Source organism: Cupressus sempervirens, chromosome 5 (genome assembly GCF_028749045.1).
Source record: "Cupressus sempervirens isolate cs-2001-9-10 chromosome 5, ASM2874904v1, whole genome shotgun sequence".
NCBI classification, from domain to species: Eukaryota; Viridiplantae; Streptophyta; class Pinopsida; order Cupressales; family Cupressaceae; genus Cupressus; species Cupressus sempervirens.
The window spans coordinates 972,896,746-972,914,418 of NC_143122.1; the positions used below are offsets into that span (position 1 = coordinate 972,896,746).

The window sequence follows — 17,673 nt, forward strand, 5'->3', positions numbered from 1 at the left end:
GTAATACCTCTAATCTCCTAGTTGTTTTAACCCCTAGTGAGAGATCTCACAAAGGCTTCAACCATAATTATATAGAGAGATAGAGATAGCAAATCTCCTTATCTAATACCTCTAGAGATTTTGGAAAAACCCTCAGGGGTCCTATTGGTAAGAACCGAATTTTTTTTCTTGAGCTCAGAGATGTAGTTAAAAATCAGGTTGGTCCATTGATGGGAAAAATCGAAAGCTTCTAGAGTTTTGTATAGGAACCGCCAATCAACCATATCATAGGCTTTTTGGATGTCTAACTTCATAAACATGCTAGCCTCTTTGTTCTTATAGGATGAATGAATGGCTTCTTGGATAATAAGAAAACCATCAAGAATGGATCTTCTTGGAATGAAGCCTGTTTGTTCTTTCGATATAATCTTTGGAAGATCAAGTTTTAATCTATTTTCTAAAATCTTGGAAAATATTTTATAAACTGTATTACATAATGCGATGGGTCTAAAATCTCCTGAACTCTCAAGCTCTGCCTTTTTTGGGATTAGAGTGAGAAAGAAGTGATTGATCTCGGTTAACAGAGAGCCACCATTTCTCAAAGCTTTAATAGCTTTCCACAGATCTAGGCCTATAATGTCCCAACATTTTTGGTAAAATAAGGCCTCAAATCCATCTGGTCTTGGCGATTTATCAGGGTTCATATTAAATACCACCAATCTGACTTCTTCCAAGGTGATAGGTTTATTTAGTGCTTTACTATCTTCAGCTGATAATAATCTGGGAATCACTATAAGAAAATCGGTTTGAGCTTCTATGTTTGACCCCTCAAAATTATTTAATATTTTTTGGAAATGGTCCAAAAATCTTTAAAATTTCTTTCGAATTTTCAGTTGGAACACCTAGATAGTTTTTAATTCTAGATATTTTACTCTTAGCTCTGTTATGAAGGGTAGAGTTCTAGGAGAATTTTGTGTTCCTATCTCCCTCATCTAGCCACCTTTCTTGTAACTTTTGCCTCCAAAAAGTTTCCTCTTGATAATATATCCTCTTGTTTAGTGAGTGATTCTTTTTCTAAAAGATAGCTATCATTATTCATACCTTTCTTAATTACCTCTAGGTTTAATTCCTTTAGTTTTTCTTCGATATCCAATTTTTCTTTGAAAATATTATTGAAGTGTTCTTTATTCCATCTAAGAATATTTTCTTTGAGCATTTTCATTTTTGAAATAAAAATAAACATCCTAGATCTTTCAAAATTGCCTTGAGACCACCATTCTTTAATATTCTCTAGAAAGCTAGGATTTGAAAACCACATTTCTTTGCATTTAAGTGGGTTCCTTGTAGGTTTATACAGTTCAGAAAATTCAATTCTAACTGGGAAGTGATCTGAACTAGCAATAGGCAAAATATATGATTGAATATTCAAGTTATTTACATCCAATTCTTCTTTAATGAAAAACTTATCTAAATTTTCAGCTATATACGCAAAATCCTTCCTTTTATTGTTCCAAGTGTAATTCTCGTTACTAAGTGGGATATCAATCAGATTATGTAACTCATACCATTTTAAAAAATCTTTGGAGGCTTGAGAAATCTACTAAGTGCCCCCTATCTTTTCATTCAAGTTTAGAATAGTGTTGAAATCTCCACCTAATAAGATCATACTATTCTTATGATCATTCATAAATGTGCTGATTTCTTCCCAAGTTAATTTTTTTTTCTAAATTATTTGTTGGACCATAAATGTTGACTAAAATGAACTTAAGATTATATTTCAAACTTTTGACTGAACTGCTAATCTAGTTGTTGTTTGTATTTAAGATATCTAAGGTTACATTCCTGGGATTCCAAATGAAGCCTAATCCCCTGGATGCACCTAAAGATTCTTGCAGATTGATGCTCCAGTTACCTAGCTTCTTACCTAATTTAATTCCTTCTATCTTATTAAGTTTTGTTTCTTGTACTAAAATAATATCAGATTCAAATAATTTTAGGTTTTGTTTAAGTAATCTATTTTTACTAGGGGCATTTAAACCCCTAGTGTTCCACGTTGTGATCTTCATGCTTCCTTAGCAAGGAACTTCCCCGTCCCATTGTTAAATATCTGATCAATCTTTTGCTGTACTCTGTCCACACCATTCGCTTCTCTAAGTTCCTTGAGGGATTTTCTGCCTCTTTTTGCTTTTACTTTCCCACACTTAGGGGAGTTTAATCTTTCCTGATTCATCTGAATCCCTAGCTAATCAATGCTTCTTTGTGCATCTAGGACAACATCTGACATACTTTCCATTTTCCCTTCAATATCTTTCCTTTCCAATTCTTGTAGAATTTGCTTCATTATATCTAGCTTGTTTGAAATAATGTCTTCTAAACATGGTGAATTCCTAATCTCATTTCCCTTAGGGACCTCATGTTGCTTTGAACATGGTATGTTTATCCTTATCTGAGCATCTTCCCTATCTTTATCATTACTTTCTATATTCATCAGATCTCTTCTTAAATCTTCACGTGTAATTCTCTCCTCCTAATTTTAGAATCCTCTAGATAAGGTTCTCTTTTTGAGTATCTGTACTTCCATCTATATTTTCAAAACTAAAGATTTGTATTAATTCTTCAGTTAAAGAATCTAGATTATCTTCTTCAGACTTGCTCAGACTTCTACTTTCTAGCTCTTCCTCCCAAATCAAATCCCTATGCAAAAATTCATGGAACTCTTGCACAACTATCTATTTGCTCTGTATAGATCATTACTCTTATCCTTTTGATTACTAACCAATGGAGAAGGAGGGCCAGTTTTTGATACTAGTGTTTGCCAAAATTTAGATAGCCTGATAACTACCTTTTTGTTGGGAGTGTCCCTTATTTCCCCATTATCTTTTGACTGATGCTGTGGAGATTTGCAATCCTTTTTAAGAGTATTGTCCTCCTCTTTTCCTGCCATCTCCTTTTTGAATAAAAGGGAGTTGTCTAATTCTTCTATGCTAGTATCCTCACTATTGATTAGCTCCTTGGTATGGTGTTTTCCTCTATTCTTTGACAATTCTAATTCCGCAATTTGGATACTTGATTTCTTGGGCTCTATGTTTCCACTATTACTAGGCATTACTTGTGATTGTACATTAATCATTTTATGAACACTGTTAATATTATCCATTTCCAAATCTTTCGACTTCTTCTTTCCATCTAAAAGCTACAATTTAGTATTCAACCAAATCTTTTTTCTAACTCCTACATCTGATATCTTAGTACTACTTTTATTGTTGTCTAGTGCATTGCATTTATTCTCTGCCTCCCTCTAGTTATTTGTTGATTTATTTGCTTGAATAGATTCAAAAACCTCCTTTTGGGCCACCTTTGTATTTGAAATGGGAATATCTCTATCCCTTGATGGAAACACCTTCCTAATCTTATCTTCTCTGGATGCCCCCTCCTTTTGGGTAAGCTCTGTTTGAGATAATGGGTCCCTATGAGAATGTGAGGGGGTCTTTTTGGAAGATGTCATTAGAAATTCCTTAAGATTCCTACGTTTCATCATAGGAAAAGTACTCTTGAGGTCCGAAGTAAGTTGGAGAGATCTGAAAATGATTTTCCTATCATCATCTAGTCTTATTATTTCTGAAATTTTGCCTTCGTAAATATGAAAGTCTAGATTATAAATGGCTCTGTTAGTAATCACTTTCTTTTGCATGGAATCCGAATTGTTAATCTTTCTTTTGATAAGAAGTTTAACATTATTACACAAATGAAAAGAAGAATCCATGCCAATCAATTCACCCATAGAAGAGCCTAGTTTTTTAATAATCTTTATTTGCAAAAGTTCATGAGGGAGAGATTGAATGGTGAACCATGTTGGAATCACAAAATCAAGCAGCCCTTCCTTACAATCCGGAAACCCATTCTAAAAACTTAACAACATATCCTTTGAAAAAGCATTCATAAGCAAAAAGAAAGTCTTCTTTCACATATTCATCATTGTAATGTATATAAAGTAATCTATCTGAGAAGTGATAAATAATTACCTGATCCTCACAAAAATCCTATAGCTAGTTGACGAGGTTAAGCAACTCACGTTTGGGGCCATTCCAAATGGCGAATATGCCAACCTTTTGGCAGTCTATCCATCTATCTTCACATTCCTGATTGCTTATGATGATGGTATTATCCTTAGAAACTAGAGGTGTTGAAACTGGGGAAGATCTAGAAAAATTATAAGCACCAGGAGAATTGTCATTTGAGCCCCTCTAGTGAGGGGGAACATATGTTCTATGAGGCGAGCTTGCAGGTTAGGTGCTGGGATATTCTAACCTATTAAAAAAGGTCTTAAATTGGAAGGATGTATTTAGAGGTGCATCTGATAGAAACCCTTTCTATTTAAAGAACATCTCATTTTGGTTAATTTGAATGTATTTGGTGAGATTGAAAATCCTGATCTAGTTGTCTAAGCTATTCATTGAGAAAATAGTAGGATGAGATCTAAAAAACCCAGCCGATACTGAGGCATAGGGGGAGTTATGATTATTCTGGATCAAACCTATTTCCTCCTTGTGGGGGTGTTTTTGAGCAGACTTCTTTTGGTATTGGATCATAAATCGCTGGTAAAACTTTGATTCCTGTCTAATCCTATTACTAGTGAAATGTCTTGATGAGAGTTGCAATTGATTTCTTGCCTTCTCCTGTCTATTTTCCTATTGTGAAACATTGGATCAAATAGATGGCGATTGCTGACAATAGGGTTCCAAATCTTTAAGTCCTTCTAAAATGGAGAACTTGTTCGAGGTGTTGATTGTGTAATTAAAACCTTCAAATTCAATTTGATGCCGAGAGCACTGTGCAAAATCTGGATAAATGCGATCATTTCTAGGGTTATTCTTCTTCTATGTTTGGGAATTCACATATTTCGCGAAAGGTCTTCTTTTTTATCAATCAAAATGCCTTCATTTTTCGTGCTTTTTGGAAACTTCACCATATTCACTTATAAATAAATGCTAAATATTACTATTATTGAAGTTAATAAATATTATATTAAAAATGCTTCGAAAATTAATAAGAGAGAGTAAACAATTATTTAATAAAGTTTATTTTAATTAAATTGCATAAAGCTTATGCATGAGATTAAAATATAATAAATTAATTAAAAAGAGAAAGCAAATAAAATTAATAAAGATATTTTATATTGCAAAAAGCATGCATGAAAACATAAAAGAAAAGTTAATAAAGAGATAAAAGATTATGATCAACGAGTTCCCTGGGTGATCACACAATTAGTGGCCCGAATTTAGGGGAGTGTCCTGAATTTAGGGGAGAACTCCTTATTAGCAATTTAGTGTTCATTTTCCAGGAACCAAAGTTTTGGAGGAGCAATTTCGGGGAAGGAAGTTTTTAGAGAAAGGGTTTTGTTTGTGCGCTTCATGTGGTTGTCATCTTAGCATTAGATCCAAGTAGGATCTTGTGATTTATTTGTACTATGGTTTTCATTCTCCAATCTTCTATCTTCTCTGTGTCTGTTGTGTTTGCTATTTTCAGAATTCTTCAGGGATTGAAATCCTTGTATGCGAGGTTATTGTTCTTGGTTGAGAAATATTTGTTTATGCTTTAAGAATTAGAAAACCCTCGTTTATGTTTTATCGCTCTTTGTTTCATGAGAATTTCTATGAATGGATTTAGTCAAAAACCTCGCTTTGTATATTTTAAAGAATTGTATTTTATTACGGGTAGTGTTTGAATAGGAAATCAAACAAATTTGAGAACTTTATTTCGTAATTGGATGTTGAAATCAAGTTTTGGTTTTTGAAAAGAAAATAAATTTTGTTTTAGAAAATTTGACTAATTGGTTTGGATTTCTATATCTAATATGTATTGCAAAAAATATTTTTAAAAATATAAATAACAAATATAATTACCATGTAATTATATTATTAAATATATTTAAAAAAATATGGGGTTGTTGATTTGTTTTAAAATTTTATATTAAAAAATAAAATTAAAAATTTATTATGGGTGGGTGGGGGCCACCATCCCCTCACCCCCCTTTCTCCTTCTCCTACGTTGGCACCGGTGGCTGCCATGCAAACCATAGCTGCCAATGGCAGACCGCAATTGCCAATGACAGCTTATAGTTGCATGGAACAACCATATGGGCTTAAAACATAGTTAGGGGTAAGTTTAAAAAAAAAAAAATTTAGATTATTTAAAATGTTTTTCTTTAAAATAATTTAATTAATATATTAATTAAAATTATTAAATATTTTTAAGTTATTAAATTTTATTAAGTATTAAATATTAGATGTTGTTTAATATTAATAACATTATTTATTAGATTAATAGTTATTTTATTAATAAATGGATATAAGTTATTTTATTGATACACAAATAATTATTATCTATTAATAATGTTATGATTATCGATTTAAATTTTAATAATATTTAATTAACGATTTTAACTAAATTATTATTAAAATATTTTTAGATCATAAATTATGAATGGTTATTTGGTAGTCTCGAGTTTACTCGATTGTCTAATTTATTAATAATAATAATGAAAATGATTTTTGTCACTAGGGTAATTTTATGATTCGAGAACCTTAAATAGTTATTATACTTTGTAAAGACATAAACTGAATTATGTTTGAAATAGAGAACTTTAGTGAATCTGGTAACTAGAAGAAAAATGGAAACTTGAAACTTATAGTAAAATTAAACCTTTGTGTTTTCAAAATGTAATGTATTGAGAAAGCTACATTGTGTGTTCTGCATGCGATGCGTATCTTATGATTTGGGGTTTCGAGGTTTGACTTAGCTTTGACTAGTCTTAGGATGTCACCAGAGGCTCGAGAGTTCTGTGTTTGTGATGTCATGATGATGATTTGATCTTGATCTTTTTAAACTGAACCATGGTAATGTGTCTGGTATGCTCTATGATGAGTTTGGATTTATTGTTCATTATTATTTTTAGTGTTCTTGTGTGAAACAAAGATGAATGGTATGACATATTTGACTTAACCTTTGAGTCTTCAATCAGTTATTTTTGGAATGTTTTCCAGTTGCTTGTAAATAACTGAGGTGTTATTGTGAATTATCTTTTGATGCTTTCCAATCATTGTATAGGGTTGAGGTGAAAATTGTGATTCTTTGATTTGTACTTTTATGAGCCTAGGGTAGGTAATCTGTATGCTAAACACTTCCAACATTTTTTTTAGGGGCACTTGTTCGAAGGAGCCATTGTTGACAAATATCAAACCATCTACATGAATAACATTTTAGGGTTGAAGTTACACAAGTTGTTAAAAAGTAAAGCTCCCACAATTAGTAAGGTATGACACAAGGCACGACAACGATAAAAAACTAAAGTATGCAATAAAAAGAAAAAAGAAAAAATGAATAGACCCAATTTCCTTCCATTTTTGTTGACTAGTTTCCTTCCATCACTATCAATAACCAAAAATGTTATTTTCCATCTCTAATATTTGAATGTGTGGGATGATAACATTAAGGAAAACACTTTGAGATAGTTCTCCAATCAGTAAGGACAAGTTCTCCTAGGTCAATTCCCTCATAGATTACTTTTACAATCTTGGGTGAATATTGAAAGACCTACACAAGCATGCAAAATGGGCCTATACGATGATGCATTCAATTCCTTTTTTTAAGCTCCAGATCCAAGTGTTCTTAAAATAATTGTTCTTTAATAATTGAAAGTCGATCCACGTTTATTTTTATTTAAGAAAATGAATTTCTTTAAATACAAGGACATTACACTTAGGTCACAAAATGTGTACCAAAGTCAACTACTTCCACTACTAGCAACTCCTTGAGAATAATCCCAAATGTTGTAGGATTAAGCCCCAATGTGGAAATGTAAATCTTGAAAGCAAGAACATATGCATGGATTCTAGATTGGTAAAAGGGTGAATGTGGAAATATTAGTAAACAAGATTAAGGTAAATAACAAATGTATGAAACTGTATGTAAATACAAGTGAATGAGGATAGTAAAAAATATCACATAAAGAGCCAAACTTGGCACAAGCCCTGCCATTAGTCATCATATGATAATATTAAATTATTTCATCAAAATGGGCCCCTAACTAGCTAAAATACAATTGATTCACCATTACATATATAAACAACATTGACAAAATAACAAATACCCATTTGCCAATTGGATAGAAAAAATTAGGTTTCATCACATAGTGTGTTGGTTAAGTTAGTGGTGTTGTGACCACCAATGTTCAAACTCCAAAGTCTCATTGGGAAAATTATCAAACTTCAAATCAAAATTCATGTTATTTCTTGTTTAAGAGTTCTCATTGACTCTGATTCATTTAATTGATTTCATATTTGTAATGTTTATAATTTCAAATATGGTGCAAGAATAGTAATTATGTTTCTCCCTAACAATATTCTTACTTCACTTTACTATTTTAAAGTTTCAAACTCTCGCAATTTGCCCCAAAATTCTTTTCTCATTTAAATGAAATCATAAACAATTAATAGGTCAAAAATGAAATGTAAATAAAAGCCCCTCAGAATAATCTTACCACTTCATTAAATGTAACAAGTGCCACGTAGTGGCATGTACCTTTCGTCGGAGTTTTAAAATTATTTATAATATAAATTTTATTTTATTTTATTGTATAAAAATAGACTTTTGAATTTCATTCGAATAAATTTTAAAATTATTAAAATAAATAATTTGAAATGTTAAGTTTTGCATTTAATCATAGAATTGAGTATAATTTTTCAATACATCTATGGCAAAACCAAATACATCATGCTTGAAGATGAATGCAATTATGTTTGATACACATCTATTTTTATAGATAGATGCAATTATGTTTGATTTCAATGTTTACAAATTTATATTTATAAATAATCTCCTAAAATGTCATTGATGGAGTTCCAAAAAAAAGAGGTCTTATAATAATTTGAGCCAATTATATTTGAGACAAATTATTTTTAAGAAAATATTTAATTAATAAAAAAATTTAAACTTTAAAAATATTGAAATGAAATAAAGATACTTCACTGTAATTGGTTCATATGATACAATAATACTACCTACAGCAAGTACCTCTGCTTTCAATAATCCATAAAAATGCCTACATATTGTAATTGTAACTGTAAATGAGACTTGCAACCTTGTATGAAGCCATCACAACACTCATCATACAAAATACGTAATTTTCACATGGGTATCAAAATTAGCAACAATTATTTAAATACTTAAAAGAGGATATGCATCAATTAGTTTAGTTATACACTTCAACAGCATAAGAATCGTAAAAATGACAATCCTACGTTTCATTTATAAATTGTTATATAAAACCAACCCATATTCACTAAAATTTCAAAATCTGTCACCAAAGGTCCTTTCACCGGACATCCTTGTATTGCGTCTTGCAATCTTTTGTTCGCCCGACTGAAAAGCTGAAATATTTGCATGCATGAGCTCTTCTAGGTGTTTGGGTGTGTGTTTCGAATTTGACTTCTCCACAACTATTTTCCCCTCTGAAGAATTAAGGGTTCCAAAAATAGAAGATTCCAAGTTAGAGTCCAAGTTAATCAGGTCTTCCGGCAGATTACCGACCGGTTTCATTTCACTTGGAAGATTTTCAGGTGCAATATCATTATCTAACAGACACACTGGTTTCTGATAAGTCTGCTGTGGTTTGAAATGCTGGGTCCTCCTTCCCACAAAAATAGCACTATACATAAGATAACACAATGCTTTTACTGATCTGAAATAATTGCTTATAGCTTCCCATGGACACATCCTAACAATTGCGCTTAGAATGATAAAGCAGCATATCGGTGGCACTTGTTTCGCCATGCTCATTAGGGGTGAGTTCTGCATCTGGTCTTGATGTTGAAAAATGGAACCTGCCTGTCTACATCAAGTACAAACAATATTAAGCAATCCTATGAAGAAGTGATCTCTTGCACAATGTTGATAGAATAAAATAGATATGATATACGAGAAGAGTAATCTTGGGATTTTTTGAATCCTTGTTAAAACAATGATTTTGCTGGTATTTCCATGGAAGTACTTTATTTTTCTTTCTTTTTTCTATACCTACTTACTCGAGCCATAATATAGGGCCGTAGAAAGAACATGACAATGAGACCAAGAAAAAACGAAATCGAACATGCTGTGACTGGCATCATCCAATGTGTTCCTGTATCAAAAAACAAGTAAAGGTGGATAATTCAGCAGTTTCAATGTAACCTACAAGAAACAGTGTATTCCTCTTATGCAGTATTCGTCAATCTTCTTTTCCGTCACTTACATCAGAAGTTCACACCAGGTAACCAGACGATATTATTAAAAATAAATGGCACTAAAACGTGGAAGTAAATTCAATAAATTGATAATGAACTATGAATCACCCTCTTTCTCGTCTTCTTGTAGAATTTCTATTATTTTTCCTGCCTTTACAGAGTCAAAATGGACAAACCCAGATGAAACAATTTATTGGTTTAAAACTGAACAAATAAGTGAAGCACAAACCTAAGCCAGAATGTTGAATGCATTCAGTAGGCGGCAATTTGATTTGGCGAATCATCTGGTTTCCCCTGTCGCTGACTAATAAAGCACATATGCTGGGTACAAAAGTGACATCGAAGTCGGGAGAAAACATTGCCTTTTGACTTGGTCCATCGAAATGACCAGATTTGTTTGATTTGCCTCCAGCAATTGTACTAACACCTGGATTGACAAGAGATCAGAAATATTACAAGCTACAATTCTAAGGAATATCTAGGATCAAATCGAATTTCTTATTCATCAAAAAAATTAAAAAATTCAGTACTTGAAATTGTGCAGATGCAGGCATGCATACTGAACTAACATAGGTCAGGAAATAGTAAAAACTTTAGCAAGAAATGTGAAGAAATGTCCTAGAAAAGATGATGTAAAACACTTTGACTTCACCAATTTATCACACTAATCAGTCAATTTGGTATTTCATCAAACACTTGGTAAAAATTCACCGTTATCGCTGAATAAAAGATATAATTCTAAAATCCAAAATACCAAGCTAGAGAATGCAGGAAAATGCTTACCAACATTCAGAACAATTTGGTTTTTAAATTTTGCACAGATGAATACCAAATATTATTTGGCGCTATGAACTTACATCCACAAGAACTCTAATGGATAATCATTTATTAATAACTAGAGAGCGGGCAAACTCTGATACAATATATATCTTGTGCTGAACATATTCCATCATTTATTTAAATTTCGTAAGAACCTGATAATCCATGATCAATCAATGATTCTAACCTCTGTCCCAAATATGACCCTTGCAGCAATAGATAGTACCAATGCTGGTGCCCAAATCTGCGCATATGAAAATGATCCCAACATCTAGGAAATTGAGCTTCCCATATGCAGTTTGAACGCCCAGTTTGTAACTTAAATCTCACGCCAGCAGTCAGCCAAATGGCCTCCCGAACATCTGAAAATATCAGGAGAAACTTTCAAACAATGGTGTCCAACATGTGCCAATGGATGTTTATGTGTTGCAGGGTAAAACATCTCCAGCAGACGTCCACACAGGCAGCCCCTTAATCTGCATAGGTAGCCTCCAGATGCAAATGCAATGTCTACTGATCTTGCTAAAAGATGATCACAAGCTTTAGATGATAAAATACAGGTTCACATACAAATTGCAGACCCGCAATTCCAGTCACAGGCTTCCTAAAAGCCCAAATACTGCCCTTTTCCTGAGTATTGAAACTGCTTTGGTGCAATCTGATCTGCCAGTTGAGAATCACAGGGCATACTAAGGCAATAACTACTCCAATCCTCATAGCTCAATCTCAGAAATAAGAATTAACACCAACACTAATTCACTTCTCAATACAGTAACTACAGATGAGAAGTTGAGACAAACTACTATACCTCAGCAGTAATTTGCGCACAACTATCAAAGCAATTCTCCACAATACCTCAGTTGTGCAATCAACTCAAACCTCCAAACCCTTATACCTCAGCAATGGCACAAACTTCAGAACCTCAGAAAGCCACAAAGGCAACAAAGCAAAGCGTGCTTTTCTCAACAAATGGACTTGTATTTATAAATTCCAAATTCCCTTTTGTTGTCAAAATATAACTTCACTCAAGAAGCTTCACCACACAACATTAATTAGAAGCTTCCTTTAGATTCTCTCACTTGACTTGGCTTAACTAATTAATAAATAACACTTTCCAATGATAACTCAACTCTTGACTTAAGTGAAATTATAAAGTTATAAATTATAACTTTATAATAAGCCATTTAATAATTAATAACAATTTGGCCACTAAAAATATAATAACTCTCAAAATACGCATCATTTAAAAATGCCATCTGAAATAGGACTCATACCTATTATTTCTCCATGTAACCAAATGAACTTTCCAAAATTAGAAAGGGTCCATCTCGATCAACACCAACTTACCGCAAATAGTAAGTACACAAAACTAAACACAAACGAAGTCCGATTTGAGCCAAACAAAGCCCAACCTGTAGCTTACTAAAATGTGGAGAAGATAAGACCCTCCCAAGCCAAGCCAATGCCACAGAAGACCTTCTATCCACAATAATTAGCTTACAGAGATCACAATAATAGGCTAATCCCTGAAACTCTAATGTCGACAAAATTGGGGACATTATAGATGATGCAACTATACCAAATGAAATAGAATTAAAATATATCAAAAAGCATGAAGAAGACAAAATACAACCACTAAAACAAAATCTAATGAATGCAGCCCCCATATTCAAATATTGTGATAGAAGACCACCCTTTTATACTACTGCAGCTGAGAATAAAATTGAAACTCAAGCACCCATTCCACACAAAAGAAAGGGACCTTTGGAAACTCGATTTCAAAATGATAGTTGGAGCATTGCCAACCAAGATATAGCAAGATGCATATATGCACACAAGCAGGTTGCCTTTAAGTGTCGTTGACTCCTCAAACTGGATTGTGGGAGGCAAGCAAAAGAATTGTAGAGCAGTTGGTTTGTTGGTTGAAAATCGATATCAGAATAGCTTTTAAGCACCTTTTGCGCTGCACTTGCTAAATCTTATGCTACAAAAGATTGGGAACGAAATTGGGTAGATCAAAGAAATGTATGCAAAGGTTGAGGACATCCAAATTTTCGTTACGAACGACCACACGACTTGAGGAATTTTCAAATTGTTCTCAACTTTGAAGCTATTGAAGGTAAGTGAACTTGACCTTGAAGTAGATTAAAAATATTAAAATTAATATTTTACATTCTCTGATTTTCATAATTTGATCATCCAATGTGTTTTCTTTTTTAAAGTTAGTCTCTATTTATGTGTTTTTTGGGTCTAAATTCTATTACTGGGTATTGAGATCAATTTTGCATCAAACTTAATTGTCTTGAGACAACTTGTAAAAGTGAGTGTGGCACTTAACGATATGGCGATCACCAATAATTGGTACATATCACTAATGTAGATTTACTTGTTACTGATATGATTGAGGATCTAAATGTTGCTACTATTGTGGATTCGGGTTTACATGTTGCTGACTTGGTTTTGGATTTTCATGATGTTGCTAACATGGATTTTATATTTGAGGATGTTACTATTACTGGTTGTGATTAGTTGTATAGATTATTTGTGAAACCTTGTTTTGATCAATTGGTTCTTGTAAGTAGGCATGGTGATTAGTTGTTGAGATTCATATGATTTTGATGCTTGAATGGATGAAGTAGATGTGGATGATTTGCAGATGTATTCTCTAGTCTTTGAGGGATTGGAAACTTTTGGTGAAGATGAAGTTGAGTGCAGATATTTCTTTTGGCATCAAAGTGTGGGACACAATTTTCTATTTACATGTGAGGTGTTTAATGTTTAACTTTATTTTAATTTATAATTTTCTCTATAAGTATTGCACATACTTCATCTTGATGGAGAGGATGATTGAGATGCATGAGGCCCTCCAATTGATGGTGGTGAATCAAGAGTGGGGATGATGGTCCAATTCTAAGTCCTCTGAAGGAAAAGTGGTGAAGCATAGGATCTTTGATGACAATTGGTGGTCAACAATGAGGTAAGTTGATGATTTTAAAATTAAATGTTAGCTTTTTGCTTGCTTATTTTCATACTAACTTAAAATTTCTAATTCTGATATTTTTTTTTTTGCATCTTGCAAATATATTTGCTCTGTCACAGCCCCCATTGTAGATGTCATTAGACATGTTGATATTGACACTCATAGTCTTAGAGAGATATATGAGACTTTTGACAGCATGTTGGGGAAAATGAAGAAATTTGTGGCAGCAAAGGATCTTACATTGGGGTTTTGTGAGGAGCATATGAGGCCTATTGTGACGCGGAAGTGGAACATAATGAATAACTCGCTTCATATGACATTCTTTGCTCTAAATCTCAAATGTTATCCAAAATTGGGGGAGAAGGGGCCTCCCATGTGATGATCTTGAGGTATTGGATGGCTTCAGAAGAGCCATTGATAAGATGTTTTCAGCTCGAGAGCCCTCTAATCTTCATGCGCAGTTCCTTGACTTCACCAACCTTCATGGCCCAAACTTGAGTAAGCTACAAGAAAGGTTGGATAGAGTGGTTTTGGCACAAAGAGATCCTATTAGATGATGGACCTAGCATGGGAGAGATACACAAGAGTTGAAAGTACTTGGCACTCGCCTCTTTGCACAGGTTGCTTGTTCCTCAGTTGCAGAGAGGAATTAGTCCACATATTTATATATCCATATTGTTAAGAGGGATAGACTTACCTCTACACGAGTGGAGAAGCTAGTGGTAGTGCATCATGATCGTCAAACTCCAGCTCTGCGGTGGGATGTTGAGCTTGAGGATATGGCCCATATAGATGAGGATGAGACAGCACAAGGATCGGTTGGGGTTCCATTGGATGAGACTACGCTTCCTGTGGGCCATGCTAGTGTGAATGAGGACTTTGATTTTGATGATATGGTGGCAAAAGAAGAATAGAAGCAGCAATTCGCGTCATTTTTCTATATTTTGTTTTTTATGTTAAACTTGAACATGATGATGAAACTTTATGGAAGCCCTCTAGCCTTTGGGCATATTTAGATTTCCATATTTCTATGATATTGCTAACTTCTAAACTTATATTTTTGTTCACATATTCATATGCATATTGACAATTGACTCATTTAGTACTAAATTGATTATTATTTCCTAGATGGCATTCAAAAGGTGTATGTTAAGGTTCTATGATGTTTAAATGACATGCTTTGTGCTTAGTTTCATATGAATGACATGTATATTGGCAAATTTTAGTGTATATTTTAAATTTTCACTATTTATATAGCTGTCCCCATTTGCCCACCCTCCCCCCGTCCTCAGAATCGACAAAAAAATTCGCCATCCCATAAACCCATCCCCTGTTGTCCTCGTCCCAAAAACTTGAGGGAACATAGGTTAGAAGTAATTGACAAAGTAAAAGTCAAATTGATATCCATAAATGAACAGCATTAATTCCCTTTCTGATAACCTACATATCACATCATTAAACTAAGTGTAAGCCCATAGTAAAGAAAGAATCTTGAGGTTGTCTCATTTGATCACACAATTCATCTACATTGTTTAGTATATGAGTATCCTTATTCAAGAGAGAGTTGGAGATTTGGTGTTTCATCTTGGATACTAAGTATTCAATTTTGTATGTTGTAGTGGAACAACTCACATCAGCAGGTCCATAGTATTACTAATACAAAAAAAATTAAGTACAATAACTGTAAATGATCTCCAACATATTTGGAAAACAAAAAATAGTGATTTTATTAGCTCTCCACAAATCCCACTCCAACCTCTAAAATGAAATAACAAATCGTAGATAGAAATTCTGCAAACCATAAAATGTCCTTCAGCCAATACTAACAACTTTCAAAAGCCTATACAGAAAAGCCGTCTCAACAACTAATTGTTCAATCCTAACATCAAACAAAACAATAAATCAAAGAATTAGAGATGTAAGCCTATCAATTGAAGGTAGTTAGAAGAGCATTCATTCCCATAACCAAGGAATATGTCCAACACCACCAACCATCCATCTATTCAAAAACAATACTAACTCATACATATAAGGAAACAAAGGAAGATAGAAACCTGGCATGTACTATTCAAACCAATCCGCAAAACTAACACCCAAAATTTATACCTCGTTCTCACAAAAATGGAAATGTACAATACAAAATGCATCGAAGAAAGTAGGTGGGCAATACCTATCAATTCATTGTGCATCATGTCATCGAGAGTGGTGGTATGAAATTGTTCCTCCTATGATGCTTCAAATCACACTGATTCTCTCTATGAACAATCCCCTCAACAAATCCATTCTAAATTTACATCCAACTCCAGGTGAATGGACCTAAGTTTTCCTATTGAAACTTGAAAACTCATTGAGAGATTTACCAACACTCAAACCTCAACTTCATCCATGTCTACCTAGCATCAATCAATCATCTCATGCCAACTGAACTTCGACTGCAACTCTACAATGTCCAAAGCTCTTCAAAGTAAAATGATCATTGTATTCAACAATAAGAAAAATACTACCTTGAATCATTATCAAAGCTGCCACCACTTGATCAGTGTGGAATCAGAGAACTTCTCAAGGTATCAAGATTTACATTTTCTCAACAGAATATCAGCAATCTTCAACCAATAGACTTGCAATATCAATTAATCTCAAAATAAAAGCAATCCAAAGCTATCCATGGCACAGTGATAAACATTTCCGGAAATCTAAGGATCGCATATTCCTTAACGCAATCAAAGAACTTAATTGATGTACCAATAGCTCCGAAAAGGAAAAGTAGAACTATTGTCTAAAAACTATGAGGACAAGAAAGCATGACCATGTTCATCCAAACAGCTCCCAATTAGTCATGATTTATAGCATCTCATGACAACATACGCAACCACTCTTGGGGCCACTATGTACTAGAGCAACTGACCCAAATACTGCAGAGTATCACTGCAAGTGAGCTAAAGTACTGTCGATAATGTCATCAATTATAGTGCAAGTGACCCAAAGTACTACTTCAAAAGTAAAATGGACAACAATCTAGTTCTCTGTCTCCCTAGTACTAAACACACCAATGCACCACAATGGCCAAAAGAAAGCTAACAAACAAAAATCTAAAGCTCAATGACATCCAAAGAATCTCTAAAGCAATATAAAGCGCAACCAATACTCTTACTATAACCAAAGAAAATCACAGAACTAGCAGATCCATAAATATTACAACTTGTACCAACCAATACAATGTAGACAGAAAACGAAACAAATTCATCCCATTAGCAACAACTGAATAGAGACAATATGTAGATTCTTTGCCCAACACAAATATCAAATTCAGAAATAATCTAAATCCAAAAAATGCCACAAATACACAATTATTAAATGCCATAATTCAGGTACCTAACAAGAACTCCAACAAGAATGCTGAGTTATTGATAATGTATCAATACTCTTGCACAAATAAATCTGGAAACAACCTCCTCTAACCATCACAAAGCATAATGCAGATATGCAATTGTCTCTCATTCAGACAATCCTCAAGAATTATGCTGAAAAAGTATCAATTTCACTAATCTACAAAACCATAGGCTTTGATTAAACATAAAATCTACTTAAACATACACTGTGTTACTCAGCACTGCT

At 33.4% G+C, this 17,673-nt stretch overlaps 1 protein-coding gene across 4 annotated transcripts in view; it reads right to left on the reverse strand.

Annotated features, from left to right (window-relative positions):
* Positions 1 to 9,171: 9,171 nt before the first annotated feature.
* LOC149559192 (uncharacterized) overlaps positions 9,172 to 17,673 on the reverse strand; it is a 34,226-nt gene continuing 25,724 nt past the window's right edge. Inside the window, exons 4-6 of one of the 4 annotated variants that reach the window (XM_089833117.1) lie at positions 10,489 to 10,686; positions 10,062 to 10,156; positions 9,172 to 9,864 (exon numbers count right to left, since the gene is read on the reverse strand). In XM_089833117.1, coding sequence (XP_089689243.1) covers positions 9,328 to 9,864; positions 10,062 to 10,156; positions 10,489 to 10,686 — 830 coding nt within the window. In that variant the 3' untranslated portion in view covers positions 9,172 to 9,327. Of the gene's footprint in view, positions 9,869 to 10,053; positions 10,157 to 10,488; positions 10,687 to 17,673 lie in introns of all 4 variants that reach the window. The other 3 variants (XM_089833118.1, XM_089833119.1, XM_089833116.1) reach the window with 3 other exon arrangements.